The sequence below is a fragment of the Thalia democratica genome, chromosome 8 (assembly GCF_965202585.1).
Source record: "Thalia democratica chromosome 8, ktThaDemo2.hap1.1, whole genome shotgun sequence".
In the NCBI taxonomy this organism is placed as follows: Eukaryota; Metazoa; Chordata; class Thaliacea; order Salpida; family Salpidae; genus Thalia; species Thalia democratica.
The window spans coordinates 21,392,977-21,408,284 of NC_139172.1; the positions used below are offsets into that span (position 1 = coordinate 21,392,977).

Sequence of the window (15,308 nt, forward strand, 5' to 3'; positions counted from 1 at the left end):
TAGTTTTGTTTATGTTTGAAAACACTGATAGTTTAAATATGTATGAGTTAGTAAAAAAATACAATTAAACTAAGTGTTTTTATATATGAGGTTTTAGAAATTTTATCCTGTGAAAATAAAAGTATTACAAATATGTCTACAGGTAATTGTTACGTTTTTTTGTTATTTAACTTTCTTTAATACACAATAATTAATACTTAATTTGGTTTATTTTTACTTTACATTTTTTATCTAAATTAAACTTAATTTTAAACTTTGTAATTTTAAAATATAATTTAATTCTAGAAAAAAAGCAATTGCTAAAATGTATAAGAAGTATATGAATATTTTTAAGTTTAGTTCTTTAAATTCCAGGAACAAGCAACTGCTAAAGTGTATAGAAAGTATGAAACTATTTTTAATTTTAGCTCTTAAAATTGAAATAGAAGCTAATAAAAAAATGTTTGACAGATTTTGATCTTATCTATTTGTACATAGCGTTAATATTTATTGCATATCTTTGTTTTTAAATTCAATTTTTTCAATTTCAGTTCAGCTATAACCACAGAGATATATTTATGGTACTGGTTACGTTTATGGTCTTAAATATGTGGTCTCCAAGTACCTATCTAGACTACAAGTCTTATTTAATAGTAGCTTACAGTACTAAACTTACAAATATTGGTATTATTTGAGGTAACGTATTCCTAAGTTATAAAACAAAACACACTAAGAGTCGATGTACTTTATTAATAATAAATTAATTACATTATTCTGAAAGAAACTGTTTGCTGTTTAAATCAATATGCAAGCAAAAAATATCGAAGGTACTAACAATCGTAAGTTGGTTGTTTTTCTATCATAATTTGTAACTGTAAAATAAAAGTTCACGTTATAAATTCAGCCTAAAAAAAAATTAAAAAATAATCAAAACTATGACCAATAGAACTGGTACAGAGAAAAATCTCATATTCTTTTTTTTAGGTTTAATAATCTGAATAGTTGTTCAGCATTGAAAAACATAAGTTTTTCTTCAGCAGCTTTTGCAAACTTAAAGAAGTGTTTTATTTTCACTAAAAACTTAGTTTTAAAGTTATAGCAAAGTAGTCATGCTTTTGATTATTTATTTTGTGCTGTGTTCAAAGTGTGTATTGAAGAGGAAAATTACTGTAATTACTGAGTATTAAGTGTTGTTTAAACTACTATGGGCAGAAGTGGGATAAAGCATCTTTTAATTGGTCTTATTTCTGCATAAACTACTAAGGTACCAACTACTTTATACCGTTTGTTGTTATTCAACTTTTGAGATATAAACAATTAAACTTAGATGTTTCTTATAGATTCCTTATAATGGCCCCATCTAAAAAGGTGAAAAAAGATTGTTTTACCAAAATTGTATCTTCTCTTAAGATTTTTTAGCAGTCTTTGTAAAACTTTCTCAGTCTAATCTTTATAAAACTTAAAATCTCAAAAATGGAACTCTCAATTTTTAACAAAGACATTTCTCTTGTATGGTCATGAGCTTTCAATATTTTTTTAAGTTTTGTTCTGATAGATTCTTTTTTCAAGTTACAAGGAAAACTTCCTTAAAATTTGAATTTTAATCGGTGGCAACGATCACATAGTTGTTTATTGAACTACAAAAAATGCGCTCATAATAATTAGTTCTAAGACATTGCAATCTTTTTGGGCTAAGGTTTTCTAGGCTAAGTTTTCTAAAAATAGGGTACTATAGGTCAATATTTTAACTTACTCGGTTGTTTGGCAGGCCAACTTAATTATTGGTTAGTTTAAATATTGATAAATAAGCTATTTTATGCAGGTTAAGTTTTTTTAAGACCAAAAATTTTAATATAACGAACTAAAGATTTTTAAATATTTTAAGTTATAATCAGTTTTACGACTTTTATAATAAAATAATTTTAACTATTGTTACGGTCCTTTAAAATTAATTATTATTACTCCAAGAAAAGCACGAATACAATTTTTTCAGAGTTTGATTCGCTCTAAAACTCAAAACTCTTTAAATACCTTACTCAAATTTTGCATTAATGTTTTTAAGAAAAGAAAAAAGAAACTTAAATTGTTAAACTAAGCTATAAAAAGTTGTAAAAATATTAAAGGTATAAAAGAAGTGACATTCCTAATACAGTAAATTTTCATTGAATATTTATATGTTCAAACACAGCTTTATACTTAAATAAAAAAACTTTAATTTTTTAAACAACACCCATTAAAACTAGAAATTTCTAATAACGTGCTTTTTCACTGTATATTTCAATATTTAGCAATATACTTTCAAAAAAAAAAAAACTATACTTATTTCTAAACTATACTTATTTTAAAACATCAAAACTTTATATTTGCATTCTTGAAGGTCTCAATTCATGTGTGTCTTGCTTTTAATTTAGTTACATTTCTAATAAAGTAGTTTTCAACGCATATTTAATTGTTAAATACTGTTATATACTTTCAAAGAAAACTATACTTATTTTTAACTAAGGATATTGAAATTTTATATTTGCATTCTTGAAGGTCTCATTTTTATTGTGTCTTCCTTCTATTTGTCATTTTACCGTACTTTTATGAGCTGAGACAATTCTAGTACTATGGTTTATAGTTGTATATTTCAATACAGTTCGGTATGTTCGAATTTGATTTGCTTTAGAACCAACAATTCTTTAAAGAATTAACCTGAACTTTAATGTATTATTATAAAGTTTATTACGATATTTTGATTTAATTTATAAAGTTGTATTTTAAGTATAAAAATAATTAAGTTTTAAGTTAAAAATAAGTATAGTATTTTTTTAAAGTATATAAATGTTTTTAACAATGAAATATGCGTTGAAAAACTACTTTATTATTGTCACTAAATGACAAAAATAAGTAAGACACACATGAAATGAGACTTTCAAAAATGCAAATATAAAGTTTAACTGTTTTAAGTTATAAATAATTATAAATTATTTTTGAACGTATATAGCTAAACATTGAAATAAACGATAAAAAATCATTTTATTAGAAATTTCTCTGCTCATAAAAATACGGTAAAATAATATTTAAATGAAGAAAACCTCTAAATAAGACCTTTAAGAACTCAAATATAAAGATTTAATGTTTTAAATTAAAAAAAAAGTATAATTTTGTTTTTAAAGTATAAATCTGTGTTTTAACATATACAATGAAAGTTTACTGTATTAGGAATGTCACTTCTTTTATACCTTTAATATTTTTACAACTTTTTATTGCTTAGTTTAACGATTTAAGTTTCTTTTTTCTTTTCTTTAAAACATTACTGCAAAGTTTGAGTAAGGTATTTAAAGAGTTTTGAGTTTTAGAGCGAATCAAACTCTGAAAAAGTGTATTTGTACATTTTTTATAATGATATTTAATTTTAAACGGCCGTAACAAAAGTTAAGTTTATTTTATTATAAATGGCCGTAACATTAGATCAGTGGTCTTCAAGCTAATCAAATTCTGTGTGCACTAGACTGCAAAAACGAAATCGCTGCACCCCAAGATTTTATTTTGATAAGCGCCGCTAGTAGTGGGACTACGTAAGCACTTTTACTAATGCATTTTTTAAAGAAAAGTTCTGGTTACATGACAATTTAAATTTTTTAAAAAACAATTGAGAGTTTATATATTTAAAAGTTATGTATATTTGAAAACTTAATAAATTTGTACGTTTGTAAGTTTTATTGATATCTACAGGCCATTTTTTTATTTAAAAGACCTACAAACATATATCTTTTTTTATTGAATTGTCCGAATTTAAGTTGTCGTGCACCCGAAATTCTTGAGGTTTTATGTTAATGAGATATGTTTTCATGGAACCCTAAAAGTTTCAACTACTATTTAAAAAATCATAAGTTAATTTATATTTGCATGCAAACCTTATAATAACCAAATCTGAAATTTATTGTTTGATCTCAATTTAAATAACTTTGTTTGGTTTACCTTATTTTCACAATGATTTTTTGAATATATAGCTATGTCTTACAAACTTATTGCTTGACACATCTCCGAGTCAAAGAACCTGGTGTATAAAAAGACTTTTCGGTCATCGATTTAAACACCAAAAAAATTGTATTATTTTTTAATGAAAAATTAACATGATTTTTAAAGCAGCAAACCTAGGAAAATATTTTATTACATCACGAGATAAGTTTCGCATGACTTAATAGCTACAATGCTTACCTCCTTTTTTTACTTCCAACATGTATTTGTCTGCCAAACGTATTTCCAACATTAGTAAGAAGGCAGCACAGGTAGCAACAGTTAGAATGAAAAATTTCCTGGTGACATTTTTGGCTCTTTTCTATTTGGCTTCAGCTCACCCACGCAGCCACCACGGTGAGGGACACGAAAGAAACAACTTTCTTGCGAGTAGGTTTTTTTTACGTTGTTCTTTATGAAGTTTTTTACGTGAATGTTGTTATAGTTAGTCAGCATTTTCGGTGCCAATTGAATTAGAAATTATATGAGGCTTTTAAAATTTGATTTAAAATCAAAATCTCGGTAGTTTTTGAATCATAATATATATTGTGCTGAAATAAGTAGAAAATGTTGCCGTAGTTTTTGTTTGTTTTAGTATAGAATAACTAACTCCAAATGTTTACTAGAAAGTTTATTTTTGATTTCGGAAGATTCCTACTATTAAATTGCTGTTACTTTGTTAGAAATTATGCTATTCATTTTTAGTTATGTTTAGATCATTTATACATTTGAATGTTGTTTAAACTATTTCAAAAGTACTACTCCAACACTGCATAAAACCACTGCTTAAAAAAAAATTGAAAGATTTCAACTCGAACTCATTTTCAATATTAAGCTGAATAAAATTTTTTTAGTGGTTTGAAAGAAGTAATTATAGTTAAAAGAATTTTGATTTTTTTTGAAGAATGTTAACTAGTTAGAAAAGTTCTTAAGAAAATCTATATGATTAAAGTTTGGCTCAAAGAATAAATTAAACTGTAATGTTTAGAATTCATGATTAGTAGAAATAATACTCACAAAAATAATAACATTGCTAACTTTATCGTCGCAATTTGTTAAAACAAAAGTTTTGAGTTTCATGAGCAATATTAAAAATAAAAAAATTCTTATATTTTAACTAACAAGTAGTACCATTTTTAATATTTTAATAACTGAATTAAAGTTGAACTGTCAACTCAAAACTTTAAAGGTAAGGAGTTATTGTTGTATACGTACTGTAGTGCTCAAAGTAAAGCAAAAGTTTTAAAGTTTTAAGTAGCTAATCTTCTTTAAAAGTACCAAAATGTTGTAGTACTGTCAAACAAAACTATGAATAAATAGACTTTGTTGAAACATTTTTGTAGATTTACTTTATTACAAAAACATAATTTTTTTTATTGACTAACTGACGTGTGAGAGTAATATGTTCAAAAAACTCTATAATTTACAACATTGTTACTTTATTTTTTATATATTTTATAAAAAAGATCTACTCTTAATTTGGTTCCCGATAGTTTGAAAACACGTATTTTCAAAAGAATTTTAATATTAGAAAACTTTTTTCTAAACCGTTTTGTGCTAACTTTATTTGAAACGTTTTAGTAAGTAATTGAAATCAGTAAAAGCTACAAACAAAATGTCACTATCAAACAAATAATAAAACTATTTTTAGATTATAAATTTGAAAAATATTTAATGCTTAAAAAGTACTATTACAACCTGAAGACAATTTTAAATGTTTTTTAACTTTTTGTAAACCGAAGTAGTAGTATTTAAGTAAAATCGTTTTATTAAAATCTTAAATTGCTAACAGTATTTAAGTTTTTTTTTTTATTTGTTTGAGGCTTTTGTAATTATGAAGGTTTTTTTTATTTTATTATAAGGTGTATATATGAAAGTGATATGTTTAAAAAACTCTATTATTCACAGCACTGTTACTTTATTTTTTCAAAAGTTTATCAAACAAAACACAAAACAATTATTAGTGTTTTTAAGAACAGTATAAAAATATTGTAACTAAAATGAGGAAATGAAAAAACAGTTATTATAAGTTAGAGAATTAATGTATAACATATATATATATATAACTTTAATGGCTAACTAAAGATTAGATAATGATATAATTTTCATATACTTAAATAGTCGTATTTTATTAAATAAAAGTTCAAAATATGACAAGTATTGTTTGAAGTATAATTGAGAAAATTAACTTTCAAAGTAAAATTCCAACAAAATAGAACGCATTTAACCAACCGTAGTACATGTTACATTATGAAGAGACTGTTTTGTACTTAAAAGGCTTTTTTTCTGGATTGCTTCCTATTACTTTGTAATTATTCCTAGTGTTTTGAATTAAACTTTTTTTGGGTCAGTTGAACCTAATTAATGCTCAGTAAAACTTTTAAAAAACATAAAAAAAAAAATATTAAAAAAATATCATTTGTTAATATTTAATCATTTTTTAAGTTATGATGTTAGCATATATAAACTTCATTAGCAGATTCAACTTTGAAATTTAAATTGTTTGAAAAAAGTTAATAGTTGAACTTTTACCATAAAATACTGATAATGTTCAATGTAAATTTCTTTCAGCTTATTACAATCTTTCTTCGTTTAAGAAGTTGTGACCTATATATCAAATATTTTCATGTTTGCCATAAATGCTGTTTATCTCGTATTATCATTTAAGTTTAAATTATTTCTTTAGTTCTAAAAATATTCTCTACATTTATTTTCTTTTTCTTAAAGTTTAGGCTTAGACTTTATTTTTATATATTATTAGACAAGTTTTTGAGTTCATTATAAAGAATTTTTTTTTAAGTAGACGCATAAGTTGTCTTATTTTCTTTCTCTAATTTTATTGATGGTTTTATTTCTTAAGGTTTAAAAGTTAAGATTATAAAAATTCTTTTTTTTTTGCTCGTAAGAAATTATAAAAGCATGTTGTTTACGACTCGGTAACCAAAAGTTTTTTTCTACATTAAGTCATTAGACCAAACCTTTTAAACGTTTTTTTAATCGTTCAATAAACAATATCACCTCTCAGACAATATAATTTTTTACTTAAAAGCTAGTAAAGTTTAAAACAAAAAAGAGTATGTTAGTATAGTTTTTAAAGCATATAAACGTTCAAATTTTACTACCACTGCGTTTGTAACTAAAATAAAATTTTTCGCATATGCCAATCAAAAAACAAACTTTCAAAAAGTAAATAAGCTGATTCTGTGTGTATACAAATATAATGTAAACGTTTGTTTTACACACATATAAGTTCGAAGTTGATACTTTATAGTTTAAATCAAGCTGCGGCAGCCCTTTAAGTAAAATAGGTAGAGTTAAAAAACAAAAAAGTTTATCAAGGTTGCGTGTATTTGTAATTATAAAATAAAAAATAAAACATATTACGTAAAGCAAAAAAGCTATAAGTTAGTAATAATAAAATAAGCAAGCTCTTAAAAAAAAAAAAATTAAATTACGGTAAATTTGTTTACTTATCTAATTGAAGCTTTCATTTTTCAAAATGTTATTAATAGTTATAGATAATCCGAACATTTATGCTTACAAAATATTTTGACCCCTGGTTTCTATTTAACAGTTTTGTGACAAGCGCAACCACAATTTTTAACAAACGAATGTTATTTAAGTATATTCATACGCATGAAACCTTACCTGTATTTCCTAAACAACTCTTTAAACCACAAAAGTCTACAATACGACTATCAAATCAATACAACTAAAAAACAAAATACAGGCTAAAAATCGAAAATTAATCGTCAAAAAAGTATGTTTTGACTAATAAAACGTTTAATTACGTTTTTGAAGCCCAACTTAGAATGGCATACAAAATAAATACATGCGCAACTCAAAAAAGTGTTACAGGCGTAAATATTTTAAAAGAATGTGATTGCTAAAAAATAGTATGATTTGACAAGTTAAACTTCAAGTTCAACTTTTTAAGTCCTACTTAAACAATATTGCAAATGATAAACGGCAGTTAACAAATGACAAACAAAAAAAAAACAGAACTATACAACAAACAGGTGTGAGTCTCCCGCGCCACCAAGCGAACAAAGTATTGAGGGAGAGGAGAGGATATTTCGACAGCGACGGAACGTTGTGGGAGGAATGCGTCCACGAAACATGCAACACTGAAGAGGTTTACGAGACCATAGGTGGACCGAGAGACTGGGCTTTCCAATACGCTGTTGGTTTTGATTTTTAAGAAATTCTTTATTGAATGAGAAATTCTTTGTAAGAGAAACAATTTGAGTAGTTATTGTCCAAAACGAGCTGGTTTAAACATGAACGTTTTTGTAAATTTTTTCGGCAGATAGTTTGTACACCTTTTATCAAGTTGTAAGAATAGCACTTTCAAACTTAAATTAGATTTCTTAATTGAATTTATTTTTTGGTAAAAAGCTTAACTTTTTTTCAAAATTTAACTAAAAATAAAAAGATATTAATCTCGTATTTTTTTTTACATTTCAAATACATATGTAAGGAATATTATTAAACTAAGCACTCACTCAATTTCATCATTACAGGCGAAGATTAAGGACTTGTTGAATGATATCAGTCAAATAGAACAAACTGGTGGGAAATAAAACATCTATATTTTTTCAAAAATCTTATGAAAGCAATTTTGTGCACAAAATAAATCAGTTCAATTTTTCAAAATGTGTTTTGGTGTATTTTGTTACTAAACAACTTTTGAGTTAATAATAATGAAAAAAAAAATTACAAAAATTAATTAATATATCAATTGCAATAAATTGGGTTTAAAAATACTTTTGTACACGGTATATTAATTACAACATAACTAAACAATGAATCAATTTGAAAATTTTAAATCAGAAAAAAAGGAGAATTAATCACAAGTTTGAATGTTACATGCGAGAATTTTTACTGTACAACATTTTTTTTTGAACTAAATTATCTCTCTAAAAAGTATTACGAAGTTAATACTACTTATTATAAAAATCAACTAGTACAAGTTTTCCCGTTGTAAATTTTAAATTACAATCAGTGAATTGTTTTCGTAAAAATGTAAAAATAAAAGCGCTGAAAAAGTTATGTGTTTTGTGTAAGTGTAAGTTTTGTGTAGGTTCACATTAATACTGCTTAAACTAAAAAAGCATCAAGTATGAGCTTAATTTGTAAACTAAAAAAACTTATAGCTTTGAATAATTCTTTTTAGAAAACCAGTAAAATAGATATAAAGTAATTGATGAGAAAAAAAAAACTATGTTTCATTTGTTTTAATTAAGTTTTAATTTTTACTTACTAAAAATGGGATTTTATCGACATTACGTTAAGTTTAGTTGATTATTATTCTACAGTTTGCTACTAAATAATGTAACTCAGTTTTATAAGGAACTATTCGTAAAATAAACACTTTAATTGTTGAAGTTAGATAATGTTAAAATGATATAAAAATACTTTAATTTTAGACTTATAAGTTTGTAAAAAGTAATTTACGTTAATTTTTGTGGAAATAAACTTAGTTAATTTTTTTGAACTGTAGCTAGAAAAAACAAACTTAAACACAAATAAAGTACATGAAAAAATAATATAAGCTTAAATTAGTTAAAAATCAAAAAGTAATATTAGTATAAAATATATAACATATCATTTTTTCATAAAAAAAGTATTACATCAAAATTTATTCATAAAACCTTAAATTTTTATTTCAAGAAGCTTTGAAATTAAATAAAGTCGTGTTTTAATGCATACACCACCTTATTTTAAAATAAAATCAAAAAAAAATTTGACAAATAAGTAGTGAAAACAATTATACACACCTTTTTTTTCCTATTTGATTTAGTGTTTTATCTAACGAAAAATATGATCAGTTATAAATGCTGTCCAGTCTATTTTCAGCTTTTCAAACAAAACTGTAAAAGACTAACCTTTTTATTGTAATATGAACTTTATTATCTATTAAAAACAACGTGCAACCTTTAACACAGTAAGTGTGATTTTTTAGCTTGATTGTTTCTCTTATGTTTCTATTGTTCTATTTGTTTTGTCCGCGAATCACTTCATGTTGACTTTTATTAGTCTTTTGAATTGAGAGAACTATTTTTTACTGAACACCTTTAAGACCAGTTAAATTTTAAATAAGCTACTCTAAATTTAGTTTTAGTTGAAATAAAAGACGATAAAGTTTTAAACATAAATTTAGTAATAGCTTACAAAATATAATGAAGGTAAGTTACTAAATTTGCTTTATATAACCGTTATTAACATTAAAAGAGAATTTTTGCATTCGTTAATTACTTTTTTGAGTTACTTTAGTTAAAATAGTTTTTCATAGTTTGTAAGATCATATTTTCTTTAACAAGTATTTAAAAATTTTCTAATTTAAAAAGTATAGAACTAATTGACGTATTTATAGCCCTTAATGTTTTGAGTATTTTCAAGTTTCAATAAAATAATTGAAATAAGTGTTTAGAGATTATTAAAACATGGTGTTTTGATATAAAAGTTTGATCATAGTTTACTTAAGATAAAAACTGAAAATCTTTAAGTATATATATATATAAAATTAAAATACACAAAATAAACTTTTGCTTGGGACAGCTGTTTCTGATTTAATACGCGTCTTCAGCCAAGTTTTATTCAATGAAAAGCAGACTTGTAAGTACAGCAATAAAATTATACAAAATTAGGTATTACGTAATAATAGATAGTTGATTTTAGACAAAATTATTAACATAGTCTTTAGATAAATTGTTTACGATAATGTATGCAGCCAGTTTGTAATTCGTTTCTTTTGTTTAGAGATTCAGATTTATTAACTTTTAAAATTTCGATTTTTTCTGCATTACACAATTTACATCCGTTTTTTAAACTATATTTATTTTTCGTTCTTGTTAATATTTCCCACTGAACTTATAAATTAACTTTGTTATTTTTTAGTTTCCAAGTGTACTTCGATAAAGTTGTCGTATTTTTATGTTTTTCGTGTTTGAAGCTGTACTTGTGCTTTGTGTAGCGATTCTTGAACGATAGTCCAATCGAGCCAACATAAAACTTGGTCTGGTTTTCAGTTATGGCTGTAGCTTTATATATAATATTTTCCATTAAGAAACTTACATTTACCGGGCATTCTTGTTTTTGCAGTCACACATTCGCCTCTCTTTGTCCTGCGTGTCTAACATCTTTCGATTGTGTGCCATTATAAGTTGTTCATGTTTGGCATGCAGGAGTAGGACACTTTTAGTGTCTTCCTGTTAAAAACTGTACAATATGGATGGATGGTTTTCAGTAAAGTTATTGTCTACAATATCTAGGAAGCGCTTCCCAACCCGTGTTGCCACACTTTTGTAGAATGGAGCGTTGAAATATAGAATATTTCTTCTCCTTCTTTTCTTGTTCTTACCCTTCTCGCTTTTTTGGCTATAGGCAAACTCGTGATCGTACCCACTTTCTCTTATAGCTTCCTGGTATTGTTGGGTTGTTTACTTAAAAATGCTTTGACTGCTAGAAATCTTCTTGAGGCGGTTATTCACTGCCACCGGTATGTGTTTTAACACATGCTTTGGATGGTTTGACTTGCTATTCACATAAACCGTATGCGCATTTGGTTTTCTATACGGCTTATGACTTTCATTTTGAAGATCTCAAGTAACATCTAAGAAGTCTGTTACAAACAGATTGGCTTCGATGGTGACATCAAAACCAATGTTTTAAAGACTTTTCTTAGATGTCTGACTTTTCTCTCCATATCTGGTCCCGGTAGAATGTCCACCACTGCTAAACCATCGTCACGGTATATACCAAAGTTACCATCTCTAAAAATCTTTTCCTTCTTCAATATATCTAAAATATATAGGCCAACCAGTTCGCAAATTTCTGCTCCATGAAAGCTTCCCATTGGTACATCAAAGCTGTTCTTGTTATGCTTTTTCGACCATGGTCCACCCTCGTGGAACAGTGCTGATTTACAGCAATGTCTGATTAGCTCTTTTTCATTTTCCGTGATTTTAGTTAGGCCTGCAGCAAATTTGAAGGAGTTTTCCAAAATTGTTGCTGATATTGCTGAATAAAAGCTCACTATATCAAATTTGATAAACCTTGAAGTTGATTTATTGCTTAAGTTATTGAACCAGTTCAATACCTCATAAGTATTTTTCCATTGTATCAAATTACTTTTTGTTCCTATAAAATTGTTGATCTTATCTAAATTTGTTTTTGCAGGTTTGCCAATAAAAGTTTTGGCCGGATTAATTATTCTACAACTTAGTTTAGTTCGAAACTTGGTTTATGATCTTTTAAAGTAATGTAACATTGTTGTTGAGAAAGTTTGGGAATTTTACCTTTTATTTTATTTTTCAAAACTATTTCCTTTGCTTCATTATTAATTTTTTTGATGAGACTTTTTTCCGATTTTTTGTATGTAGATGTGATGTTTTCTGTGATTAATTTCTTATACTTATCCGGACTAAATTTGTATAGGCTGTGAGATTTATCTGCAAAAACAAAAACTTTTTTGGTGGACCTTATTTCCTTTAAGTCTTTGTTAAGTTTGCGGGTAATAGAATTTTGGTATTTTTGGAACTTTAAATTATTTATTAACTCGTATAGGTCGTTTTCAAAATTTGTTAAAAGTTTATCCTCGGGAGCTCGTTTTTTTGTTGGAAATAATCCGTCATAATCTGAAACTTTAGCTTCTGTGTTTTCATCCCTTAAATGGAGTGCTTTCCATCTCATTTTAGTTATCAGTTTATCTACTTTTTCGTACATTTTAATTTTGAACTCTTTATTACTACTACTTATTGGTATGCTCTTTAATGAATAATTGAAGTTTATAGGTCTTAAGTCGTGTATACTTTTAATCATCTTTAAAATAAAATCATATATAAATTTATAATATAGAAAAACAACTAATTTTTAAATCGTTTACTTAGTTTCAATGCTTTGTGCATATCCTCAGAACGAAATAAAGAACATAGTAAAAATTTTAAAGAATCACACAAAAAACACATTGTGACGTTTCAACTAAAATTGAATAATTTTAGTTAGCCTATTTTAAAAACAACTTATGTGCAAGTCAACTTATTTTTGCTTTGCTTGTTCTTGTTTTTAGATTTATTTTGTTGTTATTTTTTTGTTATTATTTAGTGGTTTTTGTTCTTTTAAAATACATGTTTTGATTATGGAGGCAGGGTTGCTGCCTTTCTTTTCTTTTATTTAATGATTAATCTTTTTTAATTTTTTCCATCTCGTACTTTTCCAAGCAACATAAATGGCATGTTTTTTTGTTTTTCGGTTTTGTTTTGGTTCTGCAGAGTATTTCCCATTTTAAACTATAGTCTATTTTTGCGTCTTTTGACTCCCAAATATAGTTCGATAATTCGGTATTATGTCTTTTTAATCTGTTAGTAAAGCTTGCTTTATGGTTGCTATATCTGTTTTTAAATGTTGTACTAGTGGAATCTACGTAAATTTTGTTATATCTTCTGTTTTTATAGTTGCTTGGTAGAATATATTTTTTGATAGGCAATTATTGTTTAACGGGCATATTTCTCTCCTGCAGTTGCAGGTTTTTTCTTGTTTTTTGAAGTTTAGGTTGTTTAATATTTTGTTATTGTGTTTAAGAATTTTTGTTTTAAAACTTTCTATACAGCTATAAGAAATTTTGAGTGTGTTCCTGTTAAAGATTTTGTGGTATGGGTGGTTTGTGTCAAAGTTTTTATTTACCAGGTTTAAGAATTCTTTGCCTATTTTAGTTGCTACGGTTAGGGAAAAAAGTGGGTTGAAATAAATAATTTTTCTTTGCTTTTTTGTTGTTTTTTCATTTGTTTTTTGAAGCTTAAATTTGTAGTTGGCGGATTTTAGTGCTGATTGATAAGTATGTTTTATACGGTAAATTATTCTTCGTTACTTGATATATATATATACCTTAATATACAACCATAATATACTATAAGATACTTTTTTGTTTTAAATTTAATATTTACGCTAATGAAGTTACCTTTTGTTGTTGGTCGACTAATTACTTATATATTTTTGCTTATAGACAAACTGTAAAAACGGTCGATGGAAAAGAGTTCCCTTACTTATTTGTAAACTTGCTTGTTATGAAGACGAACAAAACACAACTGTGTATGAATCAAAAAATTGCAGGTAAAATATTGTTTAAATAAAAGTTTTAGAAAAATATGTTTACTACAGAGGTTTTTTTAATACTTTTGCATTTAAAATATTTAGAATTACTTTTGTATCTATTTTAGGTTTTTCAACATGTTTTCTAATTAAACGAAATTTAGTTACTAAAAAACTTTAAACTAAAAAATATATGCACTAGTTAAACATAAAATTTATAAAACATATTGTACTAAAATTAGAACTTAAAGTTAAATATACTGGAAAGATATTTTTTTTGTTTTAGCACAGCATCTGCCGTATCTCTGATAGCTGCTGCGGTATTTTGTGGAATTCTTATGCTTTTTTTAAATACTGCACTGCTTTGGTCCAACAAACGTCAAAAAAAAGAAACTAACTCTAAGCCGATGAAAACTTTTTACCTGTCGCAATCCGTAGCTTCTGTTCTTCTTGGTAACTTGAACAAAAAAGTTGACATATCAAAATTAAGCATAAAACCTATTTTTTAGGTTCACTCGATTACCTAAACTTTACTATTTATGAGCTAAACCGTGGCCTTCAACCCTTTCAAAAGCTGTGCACGCAAGTTACAGAAAAATGAATTCTGTGCACACTAGACAGTAAAAAAATATCTAGTTGTTATTAAAGAATACAATTTTTTCATGTTTTGAGTGCATTAATATATAAATAACGGTTTAAAAATTGTTCTTTAATGTTATAACTTTCTTTTTGTCATAGAAATAGACAAAACAAACGTCATTTAAAAAAATCACCTAACTAAATTTTCTGTGCACAGTAAAAAAATTTCTATGCACACTAGTGTACACTGGTGCACACTATGACGACCACAGAGCTAAACTACAATATATATTTTTGTAAACCATCTATGTCAGAATAAGACATTAATACTAGAGTAATTTTTAATTTTGAATTTTCTACTAAACATAACTTTTAATTTGTTAAACATAACAAGGAGCTCATGTTTAGTTTTAGAAAATCTATTGCTAATAAATCTTTATAAAGTTGTTCCTTAGCAAAAATATTCCTTTAAGTATTTGTTTTAAAGTTAAATATTTATTTTAGCAATTACCATTCTGTTCGCCTTCATTCCAGTTGTTGTTTGGACATTGAACCAAAAACTTTCTAAATTTCCAAAATCTATCGTTTCCGAAAAACTTGACTGGGGCGTCCAAAGTCCCATTTGCGTCGGCTTGCTGACCACCGCTTTCCTCGCCTGT

The 15,308-nt window shown here is 26.1% G+C and overlaps 1 protein-coding gene across 1 annotated transcript; it reads left to right on the forward strand.

Moving 5' to 3' along the window:
* Positions 1-4,245: 4,245 nt before the first annotated feature.
* On the forward strand, positions 4,246-8,956 carry LOC145842734 (uncharacterized). The gene is made up of 3 exons (XM_082950212.1): positions 4,246-4,371; positions 8,001-8,164; positions 8,505-8,956. The coding sequence occupies exons 1-3, from the start codon at positions 4,269-4,271 to the stop codon at positions 8,562-8,564; spliced, it is 327 nt and encodes a 108-aa protein (XP_082806338.1). The 5' UTR covers positions 4,246-4,268; the 3' UTR covers positions 8,565-8,956.
* Positions 8,957-15,308: the final 6,352 nt, after the last annotated feature.

What these genes read in the sequence shown, in the direction of transcription:
- LOC145842734 (XM_082950212.1), top strand. Translation starts at nt 4,269, where the DNA reads ATGAAAAATTTCCTGGTGACATTTTTGGCTCTTTTCTATTTGGCTTCA. An exon ending in AAGAAACAACTTTCTTGCGA is followed by an intron (nt 4,372 to 8,000) that starts GTAGGTTTTTTT and finishes TACAACAAACAG; the next exon opens with GTGTGAGTCTCCCGCGCCAC. An exon ending in ACTGGGCTTTCCAATACGCT is followed by an intron (nt 8,165 to 8,504) that starts GTTGGTTTTGAT and finishes TCATCATTACAG; the next exon opens with GCGAAGATTAAGGACTTGTT.